The 27,182-nt window shown below is 36.5% G+C and overlaps 1 protein-coding gene across 2 annotated transcripts in view; it reads right to left on the bottom strand.

The window, feature by feature from the left end:
* The window catches only part of ascc3 (activating signal cointegrator 1 complex subunit 3), an 854,735-nt gene that overhangs the window by 20,360 nt on the left and 807,193 nt on the right, over window positions 1-27,182 (bottom strand). For both annotated transcript variants that reach the window (XM_051925342.1, XM_051925343.1), the window contains exons 38-39: window positions 17,931-18,082; window positions 15,401-15,551 (exon numbers count right to left, since the gene is read on the bottom strand). In XM_051925342.1, coding sequence (XP_051781302.1) covers window positions 15,401-15,551; window positions 17,931-18,082 — 303 coding nt within the window. The remainder of the gene's footprint in view (window positions 1-15,400; window positions 15,552-17,930; window positions 18,083-27,182) is intronic.

Here is a 27,182-nt window from a genome sequence, read left to right on the forward strand (position 1 = left end):
GAACATTGTGAGCAATAACAGACCAAATTAATCAAAAATAATTAATCAATCAATCAATTAATTAATTTGGATCTACAGATTTACTGTTTTGCAGAGATTTAACAGAATCTTCAAATTCAGGTAGTGTTAATACGTTACCGTCATCTGTGGTATTTTATTATAAAACATCTAATAATATTCTGATCTGGAACAGGGTTTGCTACACAGTTAAAATATCCTGCCAAAACAATTCGTTGACTGCACATTATGAAAGTTAAAGAAAGAAAATCATCCCAGTTAGGCATGTTTATCCTAGGCAGATTTAATTTAGCTTTGTTCAGTTACCTCGCTACTATGATACAGCATTCCTCAAAATCAGAGATTATCTTAGAAGCCACAAAATGAATTGCTTTATGAATCAGTATACTCACTCCTCTAGTCTTGCTGCGATAATTAGAATGAAATACCTGTCCAAAACCACTGTCTGTTCAATCTGGATGGATCTTTAATATTTAAAGTCACTCATAAGAAAGATATGAGTATAACTGATTTCAATGAGCTTAGATGTGATAATGCTTTTTTTCTGTTTATGGTTTAGACCCTTGAAATTCTAAATCATGAAATTTAATAATTCCTTAATGTTACCAAGCTTTTGTTTTTTAGAACTGATTTTTTTTATAATCTAGATATGAGACCTTACTTTTGGCTGCTTTTGAAGTTTTACTAAACAGTGTAACTTTGTCTTGCTTACACTGAGCAGCTGAAAAGAGTCACAATCCAATATTTTTAAACTGTAAAATTTCAAAGTAAAATTTCATGTGGTTAAAGAAAAATGTAGCTAAAAATGGACTCATCTCAATCCTCTCCCAGTCTGCTTTATCTTCCCTCACCAAATCATCAAAACCTAGGAAGTAGTTATAGACTTCCATAATACCAAAGAGTGTCTATATCAGGTCACTATTCAAGGAGTGGGTGTAGAGGTGGTGCACTCCTACAAGTACTTGGAGGTTCACATCAATGACAGCTTGGACTTGTCTCAAGGAGTGGGTGTAGAAGTGGTTCACTCCTACAAGTACTTGGAGGTTCACATCAATGACAGCTTGGACTGGTCTCAGAACACTGTTTCTTACTACAGAGCAGACTGTTCTTCATTAGGAGACTGGGTTACTTCAATATGGGAAGTGACATCCTTTTATTCTACAACTCTGTAATGGCCAATTCAATTTTCTATGCTATGGTGTGCTGCACTGGTAACACCACTTCAAAAAAGGCCCACCAAACTAAAAAGCTAATTAAAAGGGCAGGCTCAGTTTTGGGACATACTCTAGACCCCTTGGAGGTATTAGCAAAGGAGAGGATTAAAACAAAACTGAGTGCAATTATGAACCATGCTGCATATCCTCTCTCTGACACACTAACACGGAGAACTTTCAGTCAACGAATAATTCAGCAAAAGTGTGTGAAGAAATACTACTGGAGCTTCTTTATACCAATAGCAATATGTCTCCTGTGACAGGTGGCTGGCGTCCATAACCAGTCGGGACGCCCCTGCACGCGATATTCAGGGGGAGCAGCCCTGGACACGGCAATACCTCCCCCTGGACGTTAGATGGCCGCCTCCCTGGGGTGGAGCAGTGCCTCTGGTTCCCGCAAGGCATCCTGGGAATTGGAGTTGGGTGCAGCCTTGTTGGGTCCCGCAGGCACTGTGTTTGGGACACCTGAGTCCATATGGGCAACATATTCATCACACCCAGAATTGCAGCCGGAACTCAGGGATCAAGCACCTGGAGCACTTCTGGGTGAACTATAAAAGGAGCCAGCAACCACCACTCAGTGGCCAGAGTCGGGTGGAGGAGGACAAAGTTGCCTGGGAGGAGTGGTGGTGCCAAGGAGGAAGAGAAAGGGCTTGTGTTACTTGTGCGCTTGGGACTGTGTATTGCCTGTGGGTCCAATCTGTGTCGGGTCAGGTGCTATATAGCGTCAATCTTACACTCCATAATACATCACTGTGATTGTGACAGAAATCATAAGTTTTCTTACTTGGTAAATTTTTCTTCCTTATCAGTCATTCTGGTGTGTGTTCAGACCATAGTATGTTTATATCTATTTATCAATCTATTTATGTACATATGTAATTATTTATTTATTTAAAGTGCTTCTGTGAAAACAAAAATTAGCCCAGGGAAGAAAGAAAGAAAGAAATGCTTTCTTTAGTGATAGCATTCTGTAAGATAAACAAGGGTGTTTTACCCGCATAATTGATAATATGATAATGTACTTGAACAGTGTGGACGAGTGATGAATTGCAAGTTCTAGAGAAGGAAATGTTGGGGTGACAAATTGGTCATCCCTGTTTACTTCAAGGTTCCTTTAACGAAAATACAGATGCTCACTGGTGCAAAGGTAACAAAATAAGACAGACAAAATAGCCTGAATCATGCTTGTATTAACTCAGGCTTTGTCACAGGAGCTCCGTCACTGTCGTGCTCGCAGAGTGCCGCCTCCTTCTGCTGACCTTATTATATTTAGCCGGGAAACCGGAAGGGGCATTGTCAGGTTCCCTAAGAGGGCATCTTTTCAGTGCTGTTGGTGGAATAGGAGAGGACATGACTAATGACAGTGCCCCCTCTCAACCCAGGGTGGTACCACATACTTGAGAGGAGCCTTGAGGATGATCTACAGACACACATGCATGACAACAGTTAAAGGTATAAAAAGTAAAACGACCTGAAAACTTACACTGGCTCATGGTAGACCACAGTAAGTTTTTATAAGTACTGGCTATAGAGAAATGACATGGGCTATCTAGAATGTTATCATTTAAAAACAAAATAAGAATGGCAATAATAATGCTATTGTCTTCAAATATGAAATGGGGTTTGTTAGTATTAAGGGCAGATGTACAATATGTGAATGGGATGTGGGCATAAAATGTAACTTCATAAATTAAATACACATATTCTAAAATAACAGAGTAAACCATTACAGGTAGTTTTACCAGCCAAAAATGCCTAACTGATTTAGAAATGGGAAACAAGATATGTAAATTCGAGGACTTTATTAAGGCACTCCCAGATTTCATCATGGTGCAGGAGAGTGGCACATGTTGAATGTTGGTCCTCAATTGACTTAGGTTTTCTGTACCCACTTTGACCATGATATCAAAGTCAATGCCATGCAAGTGCCTGCAGCACTGCATGATTATTACTTCCTTGCTACTTTGAATGACATAAGGAGGAATTTAAGTGTCAACATTCATAATACATCAAGGTCAAGATGTAATTTCAGGAAGTGCTTTAAAAACTGATCAATTAGCTGGCACTTTCACAGAATTTAAAACCTCACTCAGAGAATCTATTGTTCCCACCTTCTTGAAAAAGACAACAATTATGCCTGCCTTAATAAAAACAAAAGGAAATGGTCTTTATGATTATTAACAGGTGGGATTTACTTTCACTGTGATGAAATGTTTTGGAAAAAGTGATGCTTAAAACACATTAAACATTATATTATACATGCAAAATTTGTGAGAGGTGCTCCTAAAATATGGGAGCGATCAGCCTAGAGGGAACATCGGTCCAAAGCTCATCCTCACAGCATGGACACAAGGTAGGAAACAGCCCTGTACAGAACACAGTGCCCTCTCTCCCTCTCATACATACACACTGACAGTGAGCCAGTTTGGAATTACCAATTAACATAATCTGCACATCTTTGTTGGATTAAGGTAGAAAATCTGAGCACCCGGAGGAAAACCTCTGTAGACATTAGGGTTAAATGTGCAAACTCCACATGGAGTAAAAACAATGAAAGTATATCAAAATCATTTAATAAGAAATACCAGATTTAAATAATTTCTGAGTTTTAAATCATGCAGAAGCACTTAATAATTTTTAGGCTAAATAAGAAGCATGTCATCTAAATGCAAACAGGTATCGTACAGATTTAAAGTACAGTAATCCCTCGCTATATCGCGCTTCGCCCTTCGCGGCTTCACTCCATCGCGGATTTTATATGTAAGCATATTTAAATATATATCGCGGATTTTTCGCTGCTTCGCGGGTTTTTGAGGACAATGGGTCTTTTAATTTCTGGTACATGCTTCCTCAGTTGGTTTGCCCAGTTGATTTCATACAAGGGATGCTATTGGCAGATGGCTGAGAAGCTACCCAGCTTACTTTTCTCTGTCTCTTGCGCTGACTATCTGTGATCCTGACGTAGGGGGTGTGAGCAGGGGGGCTGTTTGCACACCTAGACGATACGGACGCTCGTCTAAAAATGCTGAAAGATTATCTTCACTTTGCTACCTTCTGTGTGCAGCTTTTAAGTATGCTGCACGGTGCTTCGTATACTTAAAAGCTCAAAGGGCACGTATTGATTTTTTAATCTGTCTCTCTCTATCTCTCTCTAACTCTCTCTCTCTCTGCTCCTGACGGAGGGGGTGTGAGCTGCCGCCTTCAACAGCTTTGTGCCGCGGTGCTTCGCATACTTAAAAGCAAACAGCCCTATTGATTTATTTGCTCCTTTGAAGAGGAAGATATGTTTGCATTCTTTTAATTGTGAGACTGAACTGTCATCTCTGTCTTGTTATGGAGCACAGTTTAAACTTTTGAAAAAGAGACAAATGTTTGTTTGCAGTGTTTGAATAACGTTCCTGTCTCTCTACAACCTCCTGTGTTTCTGCGCAAATCTGTGACCCAAGCATGACAATATAAAAATAACCATATAAACATATGGTTTCTACTTCGCGGATTTTCTTATTTCGCGGGTGGCTCTGGAACGCAACCCCCGCGATGGAGGAGGGATTACTGTAGTTGCAATAGTTTGATCGTGCTTCATAAATGTATTATACTAGCTGTGTAAGCCCTAGAAAGTATTGAAATTGTCAGAAAAAATAGTTAAATGTAGAGATGTTAGGTTATTGAAAGGAGCTACTCTGGGCATCTCTCTCCTAGTAGGTTTCATTTTGTTGATGTGCTCGCATCACTTGTGCATCAGCGGCTAAGTGAGCGACTCTTTCTTTGGAGGTTTTGTTTTGCTGACGTGCTCGCCTCGTTTCTGTATCCTTGGAGGTGGAGCCCTTACTCTGACTCCACCTCTCACTTCCGGGCCGGACAGACAGACTCACACACTTCCACTCATATACGTTTATATATGAGATAATTGTGAGAAAAGTTTTCCTGTTATGTATGTTGCTTTCTGCATGTAGTAAGTACAGAGCTAACAGTTTCTCTGGACTGAATAAGAGTGAAAACTCTGTCTTGCTGCCATCTTGAAACAGTACCACTTGTAAGAGGACTTTCAATGAGAATTTCTTCTAACATGCATTCTTCTACGTTCATAATGGCTAACACGGTACAACACCCTAGTACTTCTAACATGCATACATTTTTGACAGCTAATTCACTCTGTGTGATGAAATCTACTTAGACATACAGTAGACCCCCGCAAAGTTGCGGTTCAGAGTTTGCGGCCTTAGTCATCTGTAGATTTTTCTTTAGAACATACCTAATAATTGTTAGCAGAAACCGCAAATATCCTCCACAATTTTTATGGCTTTTTTTGTGGCAATACAGTAATCCCTCACTATATCGCGCTTCGCCTTTCGCGGCTTCACTCCATCGCGGATTTTATATGTAAGCATATTTAAATATATATCGCGGATTTTTCGCTGCTTCGTGGGTTTCTGCGGACAATGGGTCTTTTAATTTCTGGTACATGCTTCCTCAGTTGGTTTGCCCAGTTGATTTCATACAAGGGACGCTATTGGCAGATGGCTGAGAAGCTGCCCAGCTTACATTTCTCTTTCTCTTGCGCTGACTTTCTCTGATCCTGACGTAGGGGGATTGAGCAGGGGGGCTGTTCCCACACCTAGACGATACGGACGCTAGTCTAAAAATGCTGAAAGATTATCTTCACGTTGCTATCTTTTGGGCAGCTGCTTCCTGAAACGACATGCTGCACAATGCTTCGCATACTTAAAAGCTCGAAGGGCACGTATTGATTTTTGCTTGCTTGTTTTTCTCTGTCTCTCTCTCTCTTTCTGTGCTCTTGACGGAGGGGGTGTGAGCTGCCACCTTCAACAGCTTTGTGCTGCGGTGCTTCGCATACTTAAAAGCCAAACAGCCCTATTGATTTTCCTCTGCCTTTATGACAGTCTCTGCTCCTGACTCCTTTGAAGAGGAAGATATGTTTGCATTCTTTTAATTGTGAGACGGAACTGTCATCTCTGTCTTGTCATGGAGCACAGTTTAAACTTTTGAAAAAGAGACAAATGTTTGTTTGCAGTGTTTGAATAACGTTCCTGTCTCTCTACAACCTCCTGTGTTTCTGCGCAAATCTGTGACCCAAGCATGACAATATAAAAATAACCATATAAACATATGATTTCTACTTCGCGGATTTTCTTATTTCGCGGGTGGCTCTGGAACGCAACCCGCGCGATGGAGGAGGGATTTCTGTACTGTACTGTACTGTAGAGAGAACAGGAAGCAACTGTAGAGGAAACGTGGCTTGAGATTGTGAAAGTAGCCAATAGAATTTGAAACTGTGACTCCCAGCAGTCCCTGCAGTGGCTCTGATTGGTCTTCTGCTGAGGGTGCTAGGGCTATGGTGGTCAAAGGATGTCAGCGTGGCATTTAAAAAGGGGGCCAGTAACCAAAAGCAAAAAAAAAAGCTTTTTGTAATTTGTGTTTCAAGTTCTTGTCTCTCTGCCTGCCTTCTGTTGGGTTACCTGTACTTATTCGTTTTGTTCTGGATTGTTTAGTGTTTGGCGTCTGTATTGTCTGCCGTCTGCCTGTGCACATGAGGATTGTAAAGTGGATTCACGGCCATCCTGCAAAGAAAGAAGCACTCCTGAACCCGTCTTCACCATTTCAGGAACTAGCGGTAGGACTATCTTTACATTCCCATTCAACGTGTGGATCTCTGGACTATCTATTTTCATCATTACATTTCATCCATTGCCGTTTTTCATGATTTACTGTGTGTGTTTTGTTGGTGCTTTGTTGTATTTAATGTGTAATCGCTGTAAGGGGAACAGGGGTGGTATCGTTGTTTTCATTTACAGTATTTCATTTGTTTTCATTACACTCTTTATTTGCTGTTTGATTACTGGATTGCTTTGTTTTTGTCTCTGTTTGTGAATGCATGTGGGTTGGGTCAAGGTTGGGTGCATCCCTGGAATCTCCACCATAAAAATAAATAAATCGCCATCTTCTCGACGGTGTGAATCTTAGCGGCACCAGACCACTACAGTGTTATTTATTTCTCCTTGCTGCTGATTGACTGTGATGCATCTCCAGCTGAGTGTTCTTGTGTTTTCCGTTTTGTTCCTCTTAACCTTTAAACTGCCACAACCAGCTATAGTCATTTCCCAGTGCCATTTGCGAGTACACAGGAGCTGATCAGTCAGTGCTGTACATTCATTGAGCAGCCAGCTCATGACCACTGCCAGCCCCTTGTGAGCAGGGGGTGCTGAACACACCCCTAGAAGACACGGACGCTCCTCAAAAAACCCTCTTAAAAAACGCTGACAGACTACTTTCACATTGCTCCCTTACTTGCAGGGCTTACTTGCGGCTGCTCTGTCATGTGATATGCTTCTTGTGCGATGCTACACATACTTAAAAGCCTGAACAGCACCTGTCCTTTTTGGCTGATTGCTTTCTCTCTCCTCCCCCAGACATCCTCTGCTCTTGTTGGGGGTCCTGCTCCCGTTGTGCTCCCCTATGATGTTTGTCAATTCCTTAATCGAGAGCTAACTGCATACTGAGCTCGTTTTACTTCTGAAAGAGACACGTTTGTTTGAAGTGTTTGAATAACGTTCCTGTCTCTCTACAACCTCCTGTGTTTCTGCGCAAATCTGTGACCCAAGCATGACAATATAAAAATAACCATATAAACATATGGTTTCTACTTCGCGGATTTTCTTATTTCGCGGGTGGCTCTGGAACGCAACCCGCGCGATGGAGGAGGGATTTCTGTACTGTACTGTACTGTAGAGAGAACAGGAAGCAACTGTAGAGGAAACGTGGCTTGAGATTGTGAAAGTAGCCAATAGAATTTGAAACTGTGACTCCCAGCAGTCCCTGCAGTGGCTCTGATTGGTCTTCTGCTGAGGGTGCTAGGGCTATGGTGGTCAAAGGATGTCAGCGTGGCATTTAAAAAGGGGGCCAGTAACCAAAAGCAAAAAAAAAAGCTTTTTGTAATTTGTGTTTCAAGTTCTTGTCTCTCTGCCTGCCTTCTGTTGGGTTACCTGTACTTATTCGTTTTGTTCTGGATTGTTTCGTGTTTGGCGTCTGTATTGTCTGCCGTCTGCCTGTGCACATGAGGATTGTAAAGTGGATTCACGGCCATCCTGCAAAGAAAGAAGCACTCCTGAACCCGTCTTCACCATTTCAGGAACTAGCGGTAGGACTATCTTTACATTCCCATTCAACATGTGGATCTCTGGACTATCTATTTTCATCATTACATTTCATCCATTGCCGTTTTTCATGATTTACTGTGTGTGTTTTGTTGGTGCTTTGTTGTATTTAATGTGTAATCGCTGTAAGGGGAACAGGGGTGGTATCGTTGTTTTCATTTACAGTATTTCATTTGTTTTCATTACACTCTTTATTTGCTGTTTGATTACTGGATTGCTTTGTTTTTGTCTCTGTTTGTGAATGCGTGTGGGTTGGGTCAAGGTTGGGTGCATCCCTGGAATCTCCACCATAAAAATAAATAAATCGCCATCTTCTCGACGGTGTGAATCTTAGCGGCACCAGACCACTACAGTGTTATTTATTTCTCCTTGCTGCTGATTGACTGTGATGCATCTCCAGCTGAGTGTTCTTGTGTTTTCCGTTTTGTTCCTCTTAACCTTTAAACTGCCACAACCAGCTATAGTCATTTCCCAGTGCCATTTGCGAGTACACAGGAGCTGATCAGTCAGTGCTGTACATTCATTGAGCAGCCAGCTCATGACCACTGCCAGCCCCTTGTGAGCAGGGGGTGCTGAACACACCCCTAGAAGACACGGACGCTCCTCAAAAAACCCTCTTAAAAAACGCTGACAGACTACTTTCACATTGCTCCCTTACTTGCAGGGCTTACTTGCGGCTGCTCTGTCATGTGATATGCTTCTTGTGCGATGCTACACATACTTAAAAGCCTGAACAGCACCTGTCCTTTTTGGCTGATTGCTTTCTCTCTCCTCCCCCAGACATCCTCTGCTCTTGTTGGGGGTCCTGCTCCCGTTGTGCTCCCCTATGATGTTTGTCAATTCCTTAATCGAGAGCTAACTGCATACTGAGCTCGTTTTACTTCTGAAAGAGACACGTTTGTTTGAAGTGTTTGAATAAAGTTCCTGTCTCTACAATCTCCTGTATTTCTGCAATTCTGTGACCCAAGCATGACACACTACAGCCTCACTGTCTTTGGGATTGAGACAGCATCAGCGTTTACCTCTGTGTGCTTGCGTGCTGCCAGTTCAAGCGCAGTTGGCTCGGTGATTTACTTAATTTCATCCATGGCGTCAGTTGCATCTTGTACATATTGTTCCAGTAGTTTTTTACATAGTTTTTACAGTTCATTAGCAGTGTGTAAAATGATCAGTGTTGCAGTAATTGTGATGCTCTTTGCATGAAAAAAAATGTGTTCTATTAAAATTTCGCTTTTTCTTTGTGAATTGTGCTGTTTACTTAAAGTGCAGCAAAAAAGTATTTGGCGTCCAGGGATGCATTAACCCCCAAGTATTTGGCAGTTTAAGGGTTAAAGCCCCAAGATGCCGCCAAAATGCCCTGCACCTTCTAAGGCTTCTGGCAATGAAAACGCACTGGCATGAATTACAGTACATATAGCGGTAACACTGGTATTTTACATTCCTGCACTGCGGAAGACATAGCAATACAGTATACAGCTTTACCTTTACATTCTTTTTTTAGATAATGTATTAAGCTGAGTTTGAAATTAAATGAAAGTGTTTTGGGGGCATATTTAGGGTTTAAACTATAAAAATAGGCATTTTTTAACCACATCCAAAATTCGCGGCTTTTCCCAATTCGCGGGTGCTCTAGGAACGTAACCCCCGTGAATTTTTGGGGTGTACTGTATTGAATATTTAGAAAAGTGTCATCATTTTCACATCAATGTTATCCATCCATCCATTTTCCAACCCGCTGAATCCGAACACAGGGTCACGGGGGTCTGCTGGAGCCAATCCCAGCCAACACAGGGCACAAGGCAGGAAACAATCCTGGGCAGGGTGCCAACCCACCGCAGGACACACACAAACACACCCACACACCAAGCACACACTAGGGCCAATTTAGAATCGCCAATCCACATAACCTGCATGTCTTTGGACTGTGGGAGGAAACCGGAGCGCCCGGAGGAAACCCACGCAGACATGGGGAGAACATGCAAACTCCACACAGGGAGGACCCGGGAAGCGAACCCAGGTCCCCAGGTCTCCCAACTGCGAGGCAGCAGCGCTACCCACTGCGCCACCGTGCCGCCCACATCAATGTTATAGAAATACAAAATGAAAGAATGAAAGCTATGTACTTGCAACGAACTCTCTGTTCACAAAGAGGTATTAATTGCACACTAGAAAACATATATAGAAACAGGTTTTTAAAGTAGTTTACATCAATCTATTTTGCCCATAATAATTCACAACATGTTCACTGAACCTGAGGATGTATAAGATGCAGTCATCCTTAATGGCTTAGATGGATTGCTACAATGTGGTGAAAAAAAGTTATATTTCCTACCATATACACAATACACACAGATTCTCACACTGTAGCACCTCAAGTGAATGTTCAAATACATTTATCATCAGTCAGTGATATCACTGTAGTTCACATTAAATAAACATATTGCATTTACTTCTTTCCTTCATCACATTAATTAATGATGGCTTGTCCTTTATGTCGCACCCAAATGCATTAATTCACCTGTTTTACTGAGAATCATAAAAAAAACCTTTACTGACATCCAGTGAAACTGCATACCAGTTATGGTAATGTAACATGGGGACTCTAAGCAGCATTTCAAAGCAAACACTATATATTATAAGAGAAAATAAAAACAACACAAAACATACATCTTGCTACAATTTTTTTTCCTGGCATAATTAAGTTCCTAATCTTCTTCCATTTTCATTGGGATATAAAGGAAGAACAAGGATGAAAACAGACAAAAATACACACGAAAACTGGAAATGGGCACTTGCATTTGTCATATATAGAATCTTAGCTGGTACAATATAGACATGGTCCCAGTCGTAGAAAATAATTTTAATGACTCAGCAAGCAGAATTATGAACATATCAAAAGAAAAAAATAAATGTTCAGTTTTTAGATCTATGTATTGCTATTTCACTTACAGTATTAAAATTTTAAAAATCCTGGAATAATTTTTAAATCTTTTAGATATTGACATTAATTAAAAAAAGCAATGGCTTCTTCAAAAAAAGAAGATAAAAGTAACATTATGATTTTGACATTCTGACATTAAGCAGAGTATCACATGTTCAGCATTTATGGAAGTCATTACATTTTTTCAGAGAAAAAGGAGACTGTTTTATGTATTCTGCTGTAAATAGCTTTCAGTTACAGGACTGCTGGGACACAAAACATGATCATTTACAGCATGCAGATGATAGTAATTTAAAATTATGCTAATTTATATCTTGGATTAAAAAAATCAAAACATTTAAATAAATCTATACACAAAAAAGTTTTATAAAATGTGTATTTAAGGTTATTTTTTTCAAGATATCAACACTAGTGTTATAAAACTTAAATCCTTCTAAATACATTTCCAAGCATTATCCTGTAAAAATATCTTGTAAAATTATTAAATGTCATATGAGCTTTTTGATAGTGAATACCTCTTAATAAAATAAATAAATAATAAAAAAAACATACAGGCACACATTCTAGGCTATTGCAATAGGACCTGCTAAAACATTTCAGCACCAGCCAAACATATTTATCTGAGGATTAATCTTCATCTACTGAATCAGACGAGAACACCTCCACGCATGCAATTATTTAATTAGCAGCCAAATCCTCTGCCAGTCAGCAGCCGTTCTGAGCATACTGATGGCACAGCCAAAGCAAGCCTCACAGTTGTGACTGCCTTTTCTCATTACTACTGCAATTAGCACTTAAATTGATGCTATAAACCCACTAATTTCTGGAATAATTCAGGATTTTGATGTTACCTGGGATCAACTCACTGAAGCGACGGCAACAGATTGCTACGCAAATTGAAGTGCTACTGAGCCAAATAACCATCAGCGCATGAGACAAAGCCAGGCATTTCATGGTGTTCTTTTCCCCAAGTGATAGAACATTAACTAATGCAAATTAATTGAAAAGTTTTATTTACAGAGCTCCGCCTCTTGTAGTTTAATAGCACAACATCCCCACTGTAAATGAAGCATCCTGTTTTTAGTCCTCATAGAATAAAAAGTATGTACTATACAATTTAGCACACAACACTGAAAAGTTTAAAGCAAAGTCTCTATTTATCTATTTAATGTGTACATGCTGTATGATCATATTTCATTACTTTTTTTTCAATGATAAATTAAATAAATTATTTATATTCATAAGGGGTAAACTATTTTTATGATTTAATTACTAAAGAATGGTTACACTAAAGCATTTTTATTTTTTTACAGGCGGCAGTATCATGTTACATTTTTAATAATAATAATAACAATAATTCTTTATGTTTATATAGCACTTTCAAACAAATCAAAGTACTCTCCACACTGGGAGGACCCGTGACACAAACTCATGATCTCCTTAATGTGAGACAGCAGCTCACATTTTTGTTGACTTGTTAATATTTTATCATTATTATTTTATAATAATATGTCAACTTGTTTTTAGTTGTGCAGATTATACAATGTATTTAACCCCACCTGATATTTGATTTGTATTTTAATTACATACTCCTTTCTAACAATAATATTTTTATGTTTAATTTTTAATATTCTCTATTATGAATTTCAGTAAAACCATTGCATATACAGTATCTAGGTATCAACGTTAAGGGGTCAATAACTTTTGTAATTCACAAAAACTGAAAAAGCAACAATTGCAAAATGAACTATTTCTAAGAAAGATTCTTTTAGGAAACTTTGAAGTTCTGAAAATATATTTTTATTCATGAATAGGTTTTGATTGGAGTACCACTTGTAAATCTTAAAGCTGTGACAGACGTTCTGTTATACTGCAAGTTTTGGGAAGAAATAGGGTAGTTGGTGCCTCATCAATGTTTTCACAAAAAATCATTATCATCTTCTGAAAGTTTTCAAGTAGGGTCCCCTGCCACTAACTGGAGTAAGACGCAAGAATATCATTAAGATTTTTACTATAGACAGGTTTACCAATTCAAACAGAAGGAAACTGTCATGTCAAAAAACTCACAAGTAGTCAACCACTCCACTATCTTACCATCAATCACATGGAGATTACATTCAAGTTTTGATCTGTCTGAAATCAGAGACCACCTCTTTTTAAGTTGTCACTGTATATAAAGCTGGAGATTCTAATACAGAAATGCATCATTCCTTCTTATTAGTTCTGCAAAGGTCTCAAATATAATTAGTTAATTCATTTAACAGAATCAGCAGTAAAAAATCTGCTACTAGTATACAATGAATGAAGAGGATATAACAAACAACAAAGCTCCGTACATTGGCCACTTGCTTTATGCCTAATAAAACATTCAAAAATTGAAAACACATAGATTTGAATAATATCTATTTCAACTATCTCATGAAAAAACTTACTGTGACAATTATATTGAAGGCTATGTTATAATCCACAAACAAAAACCATATATGGAAACTGGATACCTTGATTGGTATGCAAAGTGTAGAGGGTGCATAAGGTGACCGCATTCTCAACTGGTGTGTAAATTTTCCTCTGCAAACTGATTTTCACCATTTAGAGAGGACACATTAAGTTTCTTAGGCACCGAAATAATAGAAGTAGATTTAAACCCAGCAGAAATGTGAGACTTTGGTGTTGACATATTAAACAAATTGATTAAAACAGTATTGACTGATCTACATCTAATATTTATAATGTAGGTTAAGTGCCTCTAATGATGCCAACTCAATGCATCCACCTTTCCTGGCTCTCTGAGCTACTATAGTGAACACCAGTGTGGCATTTAGTTTATTCCAAATGTGTTGTACTATTCATAGATTCTGATGGCAGCATGGGATCTGTGGGTTTTTCTTGAACTATTGTAAATGAAAGGAATATGGTGTTATGTCGGCTGTGAAATTATCCAATGGCAGTATTGTTTCATGTGCCACATGTAGTTCATGAGTTAGTCAGTATATGTAGTTTATGTAGTATATGTAGTTAGAGTATATCCGCATGCATAATACTATTATATACAGGATGTTTCAAATGGAATGATTTAGCTATAAAAGGTATTGGCACTGTGAAACTGGGAAGGTAATAACCACTTTGTTATCCTTGTTAATGCCAAGGCCACTAGAGCACACTGGGGGGTAGATTCGTAGGAGTACTGGGAAAGAGCACAAGCACCCTCTCCTCCTTTATACATGATCTATTTTCATGAAGGTTAAGACAGCTGTTTATAAACTTAATAGTCTATTGGTTGTACTTTACTGTTATAAATGTTATCTCAATAAAGTCTAAATGTATATTAATAAATTGAAAGTCTGTAAGAATTTATTATATTTGAATATTTTGGTTAATTTACTTGAGATGGAGGCACTATTGCAAACAGATATGAAATGCAATAGGAAGTGTGAATCTATAATGAACTTTACTGTGATATGCTTTGTTGCAGTAAGCTATACAGTATCAAAGAATGAGCAAAGCAGAAGGGAACAGCCACCTTTTAAAGTACAAGTATATAAAAATATGTTTTAAAAGCCTCTCAGAGACATTTACTAATGTTATTGCTCAACAGAATAACCTTGACAATTACTAATGTAATGACAAATTCCACAGTATACATCACAATGTCAAAATTATGTTTCTAATAATCAAGATAAAAAGTATAACTACAGTATGCTTTGCATTCAGAAAAACACATACTCAGGAAAATAAATGACATGGATAGACAACATGGATAGCATAGATTTTAGCAATGCCAATATGTTGCTCAGAGGCAGTATTTCATTTCAACAGAATTATCTTGTATGTATACATGGCATGTTCTAATCATTTTGTTTACTATGAAAGCTGACCTGGCAATAGAGTTTGAATGCTGTCTTTAAACTCATAGCTACTAGGATAACCCTTTGTGACCCATAACCCAAAATTCAAAAAAGGGAGGGAAAAGCAAGTGACTTTAGAAAAAATACGACTTTACCCAAGTTTTATTTTATTCCTTGAAAATAGTTCATTAACCTGGAGAGAGTTACCTGTGAAATAAGGGCTGGTTGTAATTCAGTAGACACAATAGAAGTAAATATATTTTCTCTTCCATCACAAGCAGCTATAAGTTCAGGAAGACATTCAACAGGGCCCTGGTATCCTCCACTGTTGTTTTTCCTTTTCTCAGGGTTCCATTTTCTAACAAAAAAAGAAATTTACATAAACTTAATCAAATCTAGAAAAACTAATTCTCTTCCCAACTCCAACCCAGGCAACATTATTTACAGAACAGTTAACTAAATAGTTCATAATACCATATCTGCTTGCCCCATCTTACTTTGTTGATTTATATTTTATGTTTATTTATTTTTTTGTGCATTTTTGTCAGCTGTACTTGAAATTGTACTTGCATTTGGCAGAAGCTTTGATATGCAGCTCACTGATTTTTCACCTACTCATCTTTTCTAGAATCTTTTTAGTCAAGTTTATTTTGTTCTCAAAAGGCTATCATTATTAACTGTTTAAAAGCATACTTTCATCCAGTTTGCATGTTTTGAGGATCCACTGTCCATGGCAGACATATGGCTCATGTACCCAAAGCTCCAAAAAAGCAAATTAGATGCTGTACTTAAAACACATAGAGCTTAATGCAGAGTTTAATACTTTTCACTATGTTCATATCATTTATTATATATACCACAGTATTAAGTATACACTTCCAAAATTAGAAAAGAAATGCAACATATTTCAATGTTGAACTTGAAAATGATCAAAGTAAACTGAGTGAGTTCTGTTTTTTAATTCTTTAGCATAGAATGTATACTATGAGTATTAAAAAATAAATTATTTTTAATTGAATCATCTTAAGATAATTAAGTAGTTGTTATATTATGTTAACATTTCAGTCAAAGAACTGCACTTGATTTTGCCAGTAGATCAGTATGACTCATCAAAAATTAAGGTCATAGACGATATGGTCTGCAAGTTAATGTATGCCAGGTTAAAGAATCAAGCAGTCTCAGGAAGCACATGAACAGAAATGCTGCTCTAACACAGGGGCTTTGAAGTTCAGTCGTGGTAGAACCAGGCTGTAGGTTTTCATCCCTACCAATTTCACAATCATTGAGTCATTCTTACCTTCAATTAATCTGCTGTTTAATTAGATGACCTAATCCATTATCTTATTGTGCATTCAGAAGCATGCCATAAAGTAAGATGTGCATTTGCAAGATGCTTAAATGCTTAACTGTTTTATCGTTTTCCTTTTAATTAACTTTTTCTCTGACAATTACGGTAATAATCAGCAAAAGAAAACAGATACAAATGACAGATGAATTCTTAGTGAATAATGGTTTAAAGAACCTGAACATTAACAAAGAACAAAATATGAAACAGAAAGATAAATAGAATTAGTTCATCTAACACACGTAAATGCTTTCGTTATCTAATAACCATAACCAGATTGTAATTGCTGGAGTAACATGGGAAAACAGACACTGGGAAATGTCAGTTTGTTTAATTAATCAATAAGTCCAATTAAAAGAAGAAATTGGTTGTGACTAAAACCTGTAGCCACAGAGAGGAACAAGGACAGAACTTAAAAATCCATGCTCTTATTAAACAAGATTCAGCAAAGATACTTTGGAAACCCTGCAAGAATGCCCACTCTAGTTGTGCTCAATAAAGGCCCCTGGGAGGAGTCTTGTGGCTATAAGATGACAACTTGGAATTACACAACACTACCAAAATATGAAGAACTGTGCTTAAAGTCAAACTATAAATAGCTACTTTAGATATGTCAGAATAGTGATTTAATATCTTTAATATTTATCACAACTGGCTCCTAAAGTCATCATGAATCAAGAACAATAATGTTTAATTCACCAAAACAGTCCCCTTTTTCTTACCTTTCCATTCAAAAAGGATAATAAATTTAAGTAAAATAAAAAATATGTATTTCCTGGAGTAAATATTTTTTAACTACTAGAACCTTGCAGGTGAGTATCGATAAAGACATCTAAGTTTCCTAAAATTGCTCATTTGAAGCTATTTAAATAACTGGTTCCAAAATCAGTTAGTTTTAAGTAAAATGTTGTTAAGAGTGATCTTGTATAAACATTCAGCTTTTTATGCTCCAGGATTAATGAAAGCAGTTTATGGGATAAACCTTTCTGTCTGATATTTTTAAATTACCAAAACATGCAAAGCATTGGCTACAGCCCATGGCAGATATTTTTCAGGAAAGTGCAAATTTGTCCGTAACAAAAGAAAATAACACATGATAAAAACAATGTAAAAACATCTAAATAATTAAATTAAATTAACCTCTAAGGCTTTGAAATGTTGCAAAGTGGCACTTCAAAGGGCACAGATGCTCCTCTCCTTTTGTTATAGATCATACACTACTATTTCCAGGGAACTTTTCATATTTTACAGAAAAAAATTACTTTCACCAAGGCTTTGTGATAGCACAGAAGGAAGAAGATGAATGATACACAACACAAGATATAAGTACATTATACATTATATAATTTCTCTTAACAACATGCATTTTAGGAAAAGATTTAAAGCACTTACCTGAAAAGGTAAAGATGCTGCTGCTCAATGTTTGGTAGTAACAGCAGTGATGAATCACTTAGCCATCGTCCCTGAACAATCATCTGAATGAGGTTACAGATTTTCAATACAGTGACCAACCACCCTTCATTTGCTGCAACATCAAGCATTGCCTAATAAGTAGTAACAATAAAACAAGAATTAGATAAATGCAGCACTGAAACCCTCTTATAAAACACTTCTCTTACTATAAGTCAGGTGGTCCAGTGGAATGCACAAGTGGCTATAAACCCAAGAAGCTTGCCACATCATCATATCCAACCTGCCTATTTTCTTTATAATGCATATTATGAAGCTATTTTTTGCATTATAACTCAATCATTATGTGAAAGCATTATTTATTTATTTTGTTATTTATTTAACAGGTATAGGCCTGGTTTAAATGTTTCCTACACCTGTTTTGTGCAAATTAAGTCTGATTATTTAACACTGTTTCTTTTAGTACATTTATGTCAGGGAGCCAACATAGCCATTTAAAAAACTGAGGTTACTATTTTCAGTATTAACAATGACAATCACCATCCATCCATCCATTTTCCAACCTGCTGAATCCGAACACAGGGTCACGGGGGTCTGCTGGAGCCAATCCCAGCCAACACAGGGCACAAGGCAGGAACCAATCCTGGGCAGGGTGCCAACCCACCGCAGGACACACACAAACACACCCACACACACCAAGCACACACTAGAGCCAATTTAGAATCGCCAATCCACCTAACCTGCATGTCTTTGGACTGTGGGAGGAAACCAGAGCGCCCGGAGGAAACCCACGCAGACACGGGGAGAACATGCAAACTCCACGCAGGGATGACCCACAATCACCATAAGGTGGTATATATATATATTAGGTCTACAGATCTCTTTCAGTTTGTATGAATGATTTACCCATTACAATGAGCAATCATAATATTACTGCATAAGATTAAATGCTTACAGCTAGATATAAGTGCATGGTGAATAAAAGCAAATAATACGATTAGATAGCTCCACAATGCATCCTATGCATATATTTTAAATTTGACTTCCTTTCTATTTATTGTACAGTAAGTTATCCTACAATGTAGAGTAATAAAGAATGTTTTAAAAAATGAAAAGTCATACTAAGATATTTCAAATTGCAAATGAAGAGCTTCAAAATGGAGTTGGATATACTGAAATATACTTACTACATATCTTCCATTAACCCATTAATAATAATAATAATCCATTTAATAATAAGCCTTAATATAAAATACTTCTCAAGAAATCCTGCTCCTTTGTACATGTTTAAGAAGATATGTCAAAATGTACAGTAATTACAGATGTTTTATTTTTAAAATCAAATGAATATTGAAATTTGAAGTTCTTCTAGAAACACAGTACATGGGAAATTACATTAAATGATTCTGAAAATGTTGAAATTAGCTGTATATATCAGAGGCAGAATGTTACTTCAAGACAGCAAAAAAAAAAACAAAACAATTTTTAGTACAAAACATTCTCAAACTTGCTTAATCCATCTTACAGGTATGGGGATCTGAAGCCTATCCTAGTACACTGGGTAAAATGCAGGAGACAACTTTGGATGCAGCACCAGTCCATTACAGAGACAAATCACGCACACACCACCCTCACACTCATTTACAATTCTTGTAAATTAAATACTTTTCATGATTATATCCGTTTATCCAACTTCTGAAACTGCTGCGTTCATTTACAGTGATGTTCATCTGGAAATCAAATTGTATTCTCATATTAAAGAGTGTTCTTCATCCACCTTATTAACTTAAATGAACCTTACCAGAAAGAAAAAGGAAATTACAGCACATTCTGGAGTATTTCCTTCATGTGACAGGGTTAGGCACCCCCAAGATAAGAAAAATTAAAGGTCATGGATATGCAAAATGGTAAAAAAAATTAAAATAGATTAGATGCAAAATACTAGGAGAGGCACAGTGCTGCTGCTGCCTTTCAACAAGATGGCCAGGGATCATGTCCTGGGTCCTCCCTATGTGGAATATGCATTATCTCACTAAGCCCACATCAGTTTCCTCCTTGTGTTCTAGTTTTCTCCCACAGTCCAAAGACATGCAGGTTAGGTGGATAGGTTATGTTAAATTGGTACTAGTATGTGTTTGTGCATGTTCATACTGAGAAGGACTGGTGTCCTCTCCAGTGATTGTTCTTTCCTTGTGCTCTATGCTTGCTGCGTTACGCTCCAGCTTCCCCATGACCCTGCTCAGGCTAAAGCAGGGTTTATAAAATGCAAATTGTCCAAATCATATTTCTGCAAGGTCATATCAAGAATAAGAAGCAAACTATGAAAAAGATTTATAGATTTATGCTGAAACAGTATTATTATTTTCAAAGCAATGCACAGATGCAGATAAAATAGCTAAAAAATGACAGCTTATACTGTAAAAATGTTAAATAAAAATCAAAAGACTGTATAATACACCGGTGAGACCACATATGGAATACTGTGTGTAATTCTGGCTATCACCCTACAAAAGATACAACAGCACAAGAAGCCATATGGAAGAGGGACACTTCTAAAATATATAGTAAGCTGTCTTCTGACTGGCTGAAAGAATTAAATGACTTCAGCCTTAAGAAAGTAAGGCTACATGGCTAATCCAGGCATTCAATATCCTCAAAAGTATATATACAGGTGACCAAGCAGAAATAGTTGAGTTAAATGGTGAATCATGTACACAAGGGTACAGATGGAAGTTAAATGGAAGTACATTTAAGTGCCTAAGTTTTAAGCTAGAAAGAAGTTTTTGACGCACAAGGTCATAGAAATCTGAAGAAAAAAACAATAATACAGCCAAAGTCAAAACTTTGAGAACTTTTAAAATTGGATAACCATACACGAAGTTACAGCATAGCTTCAACTCATTTGTTAGAATGTATATGTTCTTATATTCTTATTTCACAGTTAGCCATCTAATGCTGTGAATCATATAACATGCAACTGGACAGTTCTTTATAAATTATAAAAATATAAAGCAAAGTATGAAAATACAAATGTTTTATAGCTCATTATAAATCTTTTTTAGATGCCTACAGAAACAGTACTTCAGCAATTACAGTAAATATGCTTAAGCATTTAGGCGCTTATCAGTTAGTTGAAACAAATAGTTACAATTGTGTTTAAAGTTGTACAAAATATGAGATAAAACATTTCTTCATAAGCGCTGCCTCTAACTTCAACCTTGTGACAACTTTTTAGGCGTTTCATTCTCAGAAAAGTTTGATGTACTGCATATCAGCTCACATTTATACTGTATTTATTTCTTAAAGAATTCAATTATTCACAATGTTGAAAATATTAAAACAAGGCAAATGATGAGTCACTTCAACAGTTTTCCATATTACATACTATTAATAACCAGTTAATTAAATTAATCAATACATTTGTTGTAAAGATAGCAAGGTTAGCAGTGTACCTGACAGCCAAAATGTATCTCATTTCCAAGTAAACTTTATTTTATTAAAATGCTTGATAATATATGTATCAGTGTATTTTGGTTCATACATTTTGCAATGTCTCAATGATAGATAAGAAAGAGTGTATAAAAAAGTACAACACAATCTGAATTTATTTTTATTTATTCTCTTCTTGTTATTCACATTTTCTGAAGATGCACGTTTCTAGTTAATGTTGTTTGTAACTTTCTAGTTAAAAACGTTTTCATATGTGAATCTCTCCACAATAAAAATATACAATGTAATAAAAAGCACCCAGCATTTATGTTGCTATACCGTGTATATTGAGGTTATAACAGAATTAGTTTGTTTCTCTAAGTTGAGTCTGTGCTGCTGAAACCAACAATGTTCTGATTACTTACAATAAGAACTCTTGAATTGTCTTCAAGGGAAAAAGAAAAAAAACAAAACAAAACAATAGCAGCTGTGTGTTAATATCGACTTGCAAGTAAAAGAAAATCAATTTTGCAATCAGTTCATTTGGTATCTAGGAAGGCTGGATGCCCTTCAGTTCAGCCTCCTGAAACAATGTCTCTGGACTTTAATTATTTATCTCTGATATTTCAACTTCTTTTTATAACTTGGAACATAATGATTATTTACTTTTATGTATCACACTGTATGTACAAAGAAATGGAGAATTTTGAACGTTTTTGGTTTTACTTTTTAGTTAAATACAGCTTTTCCCTTGTGCCAGTTTAAACAGCTTATTTTACATTTCACAAATTCATGCTTTTTAAGAAGCACATCTGCTTTTGTTGAAACTATAACAAGTAATACTTCACAGAATCAAAACCAAAAAGTATTTTCTGTATTTCTTAAATTGAGAGACTGTTTATTCCTCTTTATAAATTGCACTATGTCATCTATTAGCAGACTCATTAAAGATTTTTTTTCTCTATCAGACCCAATAAATGAAAAGAAACACACTATCCTGTAAATCAAGACAACTGTCAATGGAGTCACCTATATAAAACATAATTTTGCTTTACAGTTTGTTGATCATACCGACTAGATTAAAAGATGTTAGACAATTACTTCATTAAGACTAACATAACAGCTACCTAGCAATGTTGTTAATATTAAAATGCAACACTATCTGCCTATTTTAAAACCTGCCTAATACAATTAGAATGCTGTTGTAAGGCAGACAGCATTTTTCTGAAGTCAGCTATCCACTCTAGATAGGTTGCAAATCCATTGCAAGGCAAATGGAACACACACTAAAATAGTTTAAATGAAAGATGTTTAGTTTTCAAAGGAAATTGTAATTGATTTAGTACACGTATTAAAATACTATGTGAATAAATATTAAATATTATTTAAGAGGCACTATAAAAACAGAGACTAGCCTTTACAGTAGTACAAGCACACAGAAACATACTGTATCTAAAAAATAAAAAGCACAACTGATTGCCATACCAACAGCTGGGCCAAGAGATACTGATGCACTTAAGAGTAAGACACATACATTTCCCAAGATTTTTTTTCTAGAAATAATAATGTAGAACAATTGAAAAAAAGTGATCAAAGATTAGCTAGCAACGTACATGACTGACACTTTAAACTGAAATTAATTAAATCACTTAAAACAGTAGAAAAATTTCACTTTTTATGCAGACTGTTCTACAAATTATAGCAGGCAATACAAATTGTTAATGACAATATTACAAGAAATATAAGATTAATACTGTATAACCATTTTCTGTTTAGGGGTGCAGCTTTTTGGATAATATATAAGTGTACATATATGCAAAATACACTATCAGTAGTACTGACTACACATGCTTAAAAGAATCAGTACCAGCAAAGTGCCAAGGGGACTAACAATTTAGCCTGTGCTTTTTTCTAGAATGAGAAAATATGATTATGCAGGTCATGTTTTATTTATAGGGAAGATTAATAATGTATTGGTTAGCATACCTACTTCACAGTTGAAGGGATTTGAGTTCGGTTCCTGAACCAGTATCTATCCTTGCTAAATTTGCACATTTTCTTTGTGTTTAAGTAGGTCCTGTCCTGGTACTCCCATTGGCTACAGCGTTCAAAATAGTATTCATGCTATGCTAATTGTTTGGCATTCATTAGCTTCATATTAGAGAGTAGTGGTGTGTCATTGAGCACATATTGTATTGGATATACAACATATCATGAGTTGGATCTTGCCATTTGCCTGATGCTGCCAAAACAGACTTTGGATCCTTAAAAGTCTGTAATGTAATAAGTGAGTTACAAAATATGAAACTGGATGGATAGATTTTTAGGATTTTTTTAACTTAACATTTAAACACTTATGATATATTTCTGACATTAGCATTTTGTCAGATAAACAGACAGTATATAAATAAAGTATAGTACATTTGCAGATTTCGTCATACTCTCAGCAGACACACATAAAGATGCATTTACATAAGGCAAACATAACAAAGAAATCCTTTTTAAACAGATCACCAATTTACCCATGTTGAACAGTTTCGATTAAATGGCAATGACTTGTTTCATTTAAAATCTTTGTGCATCTACAAGTTAAATAATGTTCTTTTTTTTTCTTACAACAGCTTATCAGTCTGCAAATAAATGGGTTTGTGGCTGGACAATAAATATATCTGTTATGGATAAAAAAAAAACATAACACATTTGGACCAGTGTAATGTATTTACACTTCCTGCGAGAACCTGAATGCTTTCCTCAATTAATTCTAAATATTTTAAATTAAACAGTAAAATTAAGTACATAACCATCCATTTTATTTACCCTCTCATTCCAATTCATGGTTACAGTAGGCAGGAGATCTTGTTTGCAACATTGTGTGCTTGTCCACTTTAGGACCCCCAAACATGCTCATATGGGCTAACAACTCCACATAGTAAATTGTCATAATTTGAGTCAAGTACAGGACTCTGAACCTGGAAGGCATGAGTTCTAAGCACTGTGCCAGCCTAAAAACAGCTAGTAATTGCTTAATTAATAAAGGAAATTAAATAAAACGCTGTTACAGATGGCTTACCTTGCTTATTAAAATAATTTTAAAAACACGTTATTAGAAGAAAAACAAAAGAAAGCATAAGAGATTCAATGAATGAGTGACACAGAAGTATCACAAGAAAATCTAAAAGAAAGCAACTGGATATTGGTGAGCAACAAATAAGTAATTCATTACATGTTTAGAACTGTATATAGAAGTGGAACTAAGCGGATTCCTTTATATTTCAAATCTAGGGAGAACAGTACGGGTATCATGTTTGAAATTCGTGTCCTAATAATTGATTTTGTAGAATTACAAACACTGAGTGGAAAATATGGCTGGCATTTAAAGAAGGTAGGGCTCACTTCTTTCTCTCTCTACTTATTTATTTATTTACCTTTTTATTTTATTTTTTTTCACCACAGTACCAGCAACAGTTGCTACCCAGTCCTCTTCTGAACCTTCTATTACTCTCCTAAAAGGTTAGCATTCAGAAAGCTCAGCTGCTGTCTAACAAACTTAATTAATCAAAAAGTCATTTCCTAGCTGTAACTATGACTAAAAGAGCTTCAAGTACGCCAGCAAGCATACAAGTTAATCAAAATGCTAATGCAGTACAAATTAAAGTTGTGATTAACATTTCACAGTAGCCGCTTGAGCAAATTGATCACACAAATGGGTTACGCATTACTCATTTCCCCTTAGTCTGAAATGGGAAAAGGTTTGTCATGAGGTGGAGATGGATTGTCGCAAGCACTGCTTCGCCATTAAACCAGCCACAGTCTTCATTTCAGATGAACGTTTGAAAAACAAATGTTTCTGTTACTCATAAAAGATGGTCACCTCAAATAATATTATGCATTATTGCCTCAGTTTAAAATTAAAAAAATTAAATTTAATCTTTTAAAATATATTTCTTTAAGAATTATAAAGCTTACACAAGAAGCTCTTAATTCATATTTTGGGTATGTCATTATTATATTATTACATTATAACTACTATTTATTACTTTTTTTCATTTTTTTCCTTCTTTTATGCTTTAACGGACATAAGTATCACCATCAATAAGCCTGAACAGGACTTTTACTTTAGTGGAAACACTTAAAACATGGAAATGTAATTTAATTGCTTTGAATGATGTATAAAAACAAATTATATTTGCAGATATGGCATTTTGGTTAAAGCTATGATAAAAGGCTCAACTAACACTACCATTAAATATGCTTAAGATGTTTTGTGAAAAAATCATTTCACTCGAATTAATCAGTTTGAACACAAAAAACATTTTTCTTCTTTCAACCATCAAGGAGCTCTACAACCACAGACATTGAACGTGAACATTTAACAGTAGATGCATAAGTCTGTTGTCAGATTTTAGGGGCTTCCAATGTTTATTAGTATTTCAAGATCTCCTTAATTCATATTAATTATATATCATAACTAAATGTAATCAAGGTTGCTTTTAAACTATATCTAAACTGAATTAAATTTAAAATAAAATGAGCAACAATAACTTTAATTTATGTAGAATCCTGTGTAATGCACTGTATAATTTAAGTATGTAGTTACACATGCAAAATAAACACTAATAAACTGATATGGAATTGTGTGCTTCTTGAATAACAAATAGCTACATAAATAAATTAACAAGCAGGACATTCTGACATGTTTCTAATGTTATTAAATAAATTATCAAATCAGAATTCTTGTTTGAGACTTTTTTTTCATAGCCAGGATAGAAATGATTGGAAGTATATTAAAACATTAACAATCATGATAATTACGGAATATATGAAAATGTTAGGATTTATGAGTATGTATTTATACCAATTATATGCATGCATAAACTGCTCAAAAAAATTAAAGGAACACTTTGAAAACATACCAGATCTCAGATGTGGCAGGCTAGTCCATTTTGTTGAAATTTCATTAAAGCAACTCAAAATCACACTCAGTAGTTTGTATGGCCCCATGTGCTTATATGCATGCTAGACAACATTGGGGCATGCTTCTAATGAGACGACGGATAGTGTCCTGGGGGATCTCCTCACAGATCTGGACCAGGGCATCACTGAGCTCCTGGACTGTCTGAGGTGCAACCTGGCAGCATCAGATGGACCGAAACATAACTTTTCAGAGGTGTTCCATTGGATTTAGGTCAGGTGAGCATGGGGGCCAGTCAATGGTATCATCTGAACTGCCTGCATACTCTCGTCACATGAGGCCAGGCATTGTCGTGCACCAGGAGGAACGTAGGACCCACTGCACCAGCATAGGGTCTGATAATGGGCCCAAGGATTTCATCCTGATAACTAATGGCAGTCAAGATGGCGTTGTCTAGCTTATAGAGGTCTGTGCGTCCCTCCATGGATATGCCTCCCCAGACCATCATTGACCCACCACCAAACCGGTCATGCTGAACGATGTTACAGGCAGCATAACATTCTCCACGGCTTTTCCAGACTCTTTTATGTCTGCCACATGAGCTCAGGGTGAACCTGCTCTTATCTGTGAAAAGCACAGGGTGCCAGTGGTGGACCTGCCAATTCTGGTATTCTATGGCAAATGCCAATTGAGCTACATGGTGCTGGGCAGTGAGCACAGGCCTCACTAGAGGACTTCGGGCCCTCAGGGCACACTTTTGAAGTCTGTTTCTGATTGTTTGGTCAGAGACATTCAAACCAGTGGCCTGCTGGAGGTCATTTTGTAGGGCTCTGGCAGTGCTCATCCTGTTCCCTGTACCCAAAGGAGCAGATGCCGGTCCTGCTGATGGGTTA

The sequence above is a fragment of the Erpetoichthys calabaricus genome, chromosome 3 (genome assembly GCF_900747795.2).
Source record: "Erpetoichthys calabaricus chromosome 3, fErpCal1.3, whole genome shotgun sequence".
Taxonomy (NCBI): Eukaryota; Metazoa; Chordata; class Cladistia; order Polypteriformes; family Polypteridae; genus Erpetoichthys; species Erpetoichthys calabaricus.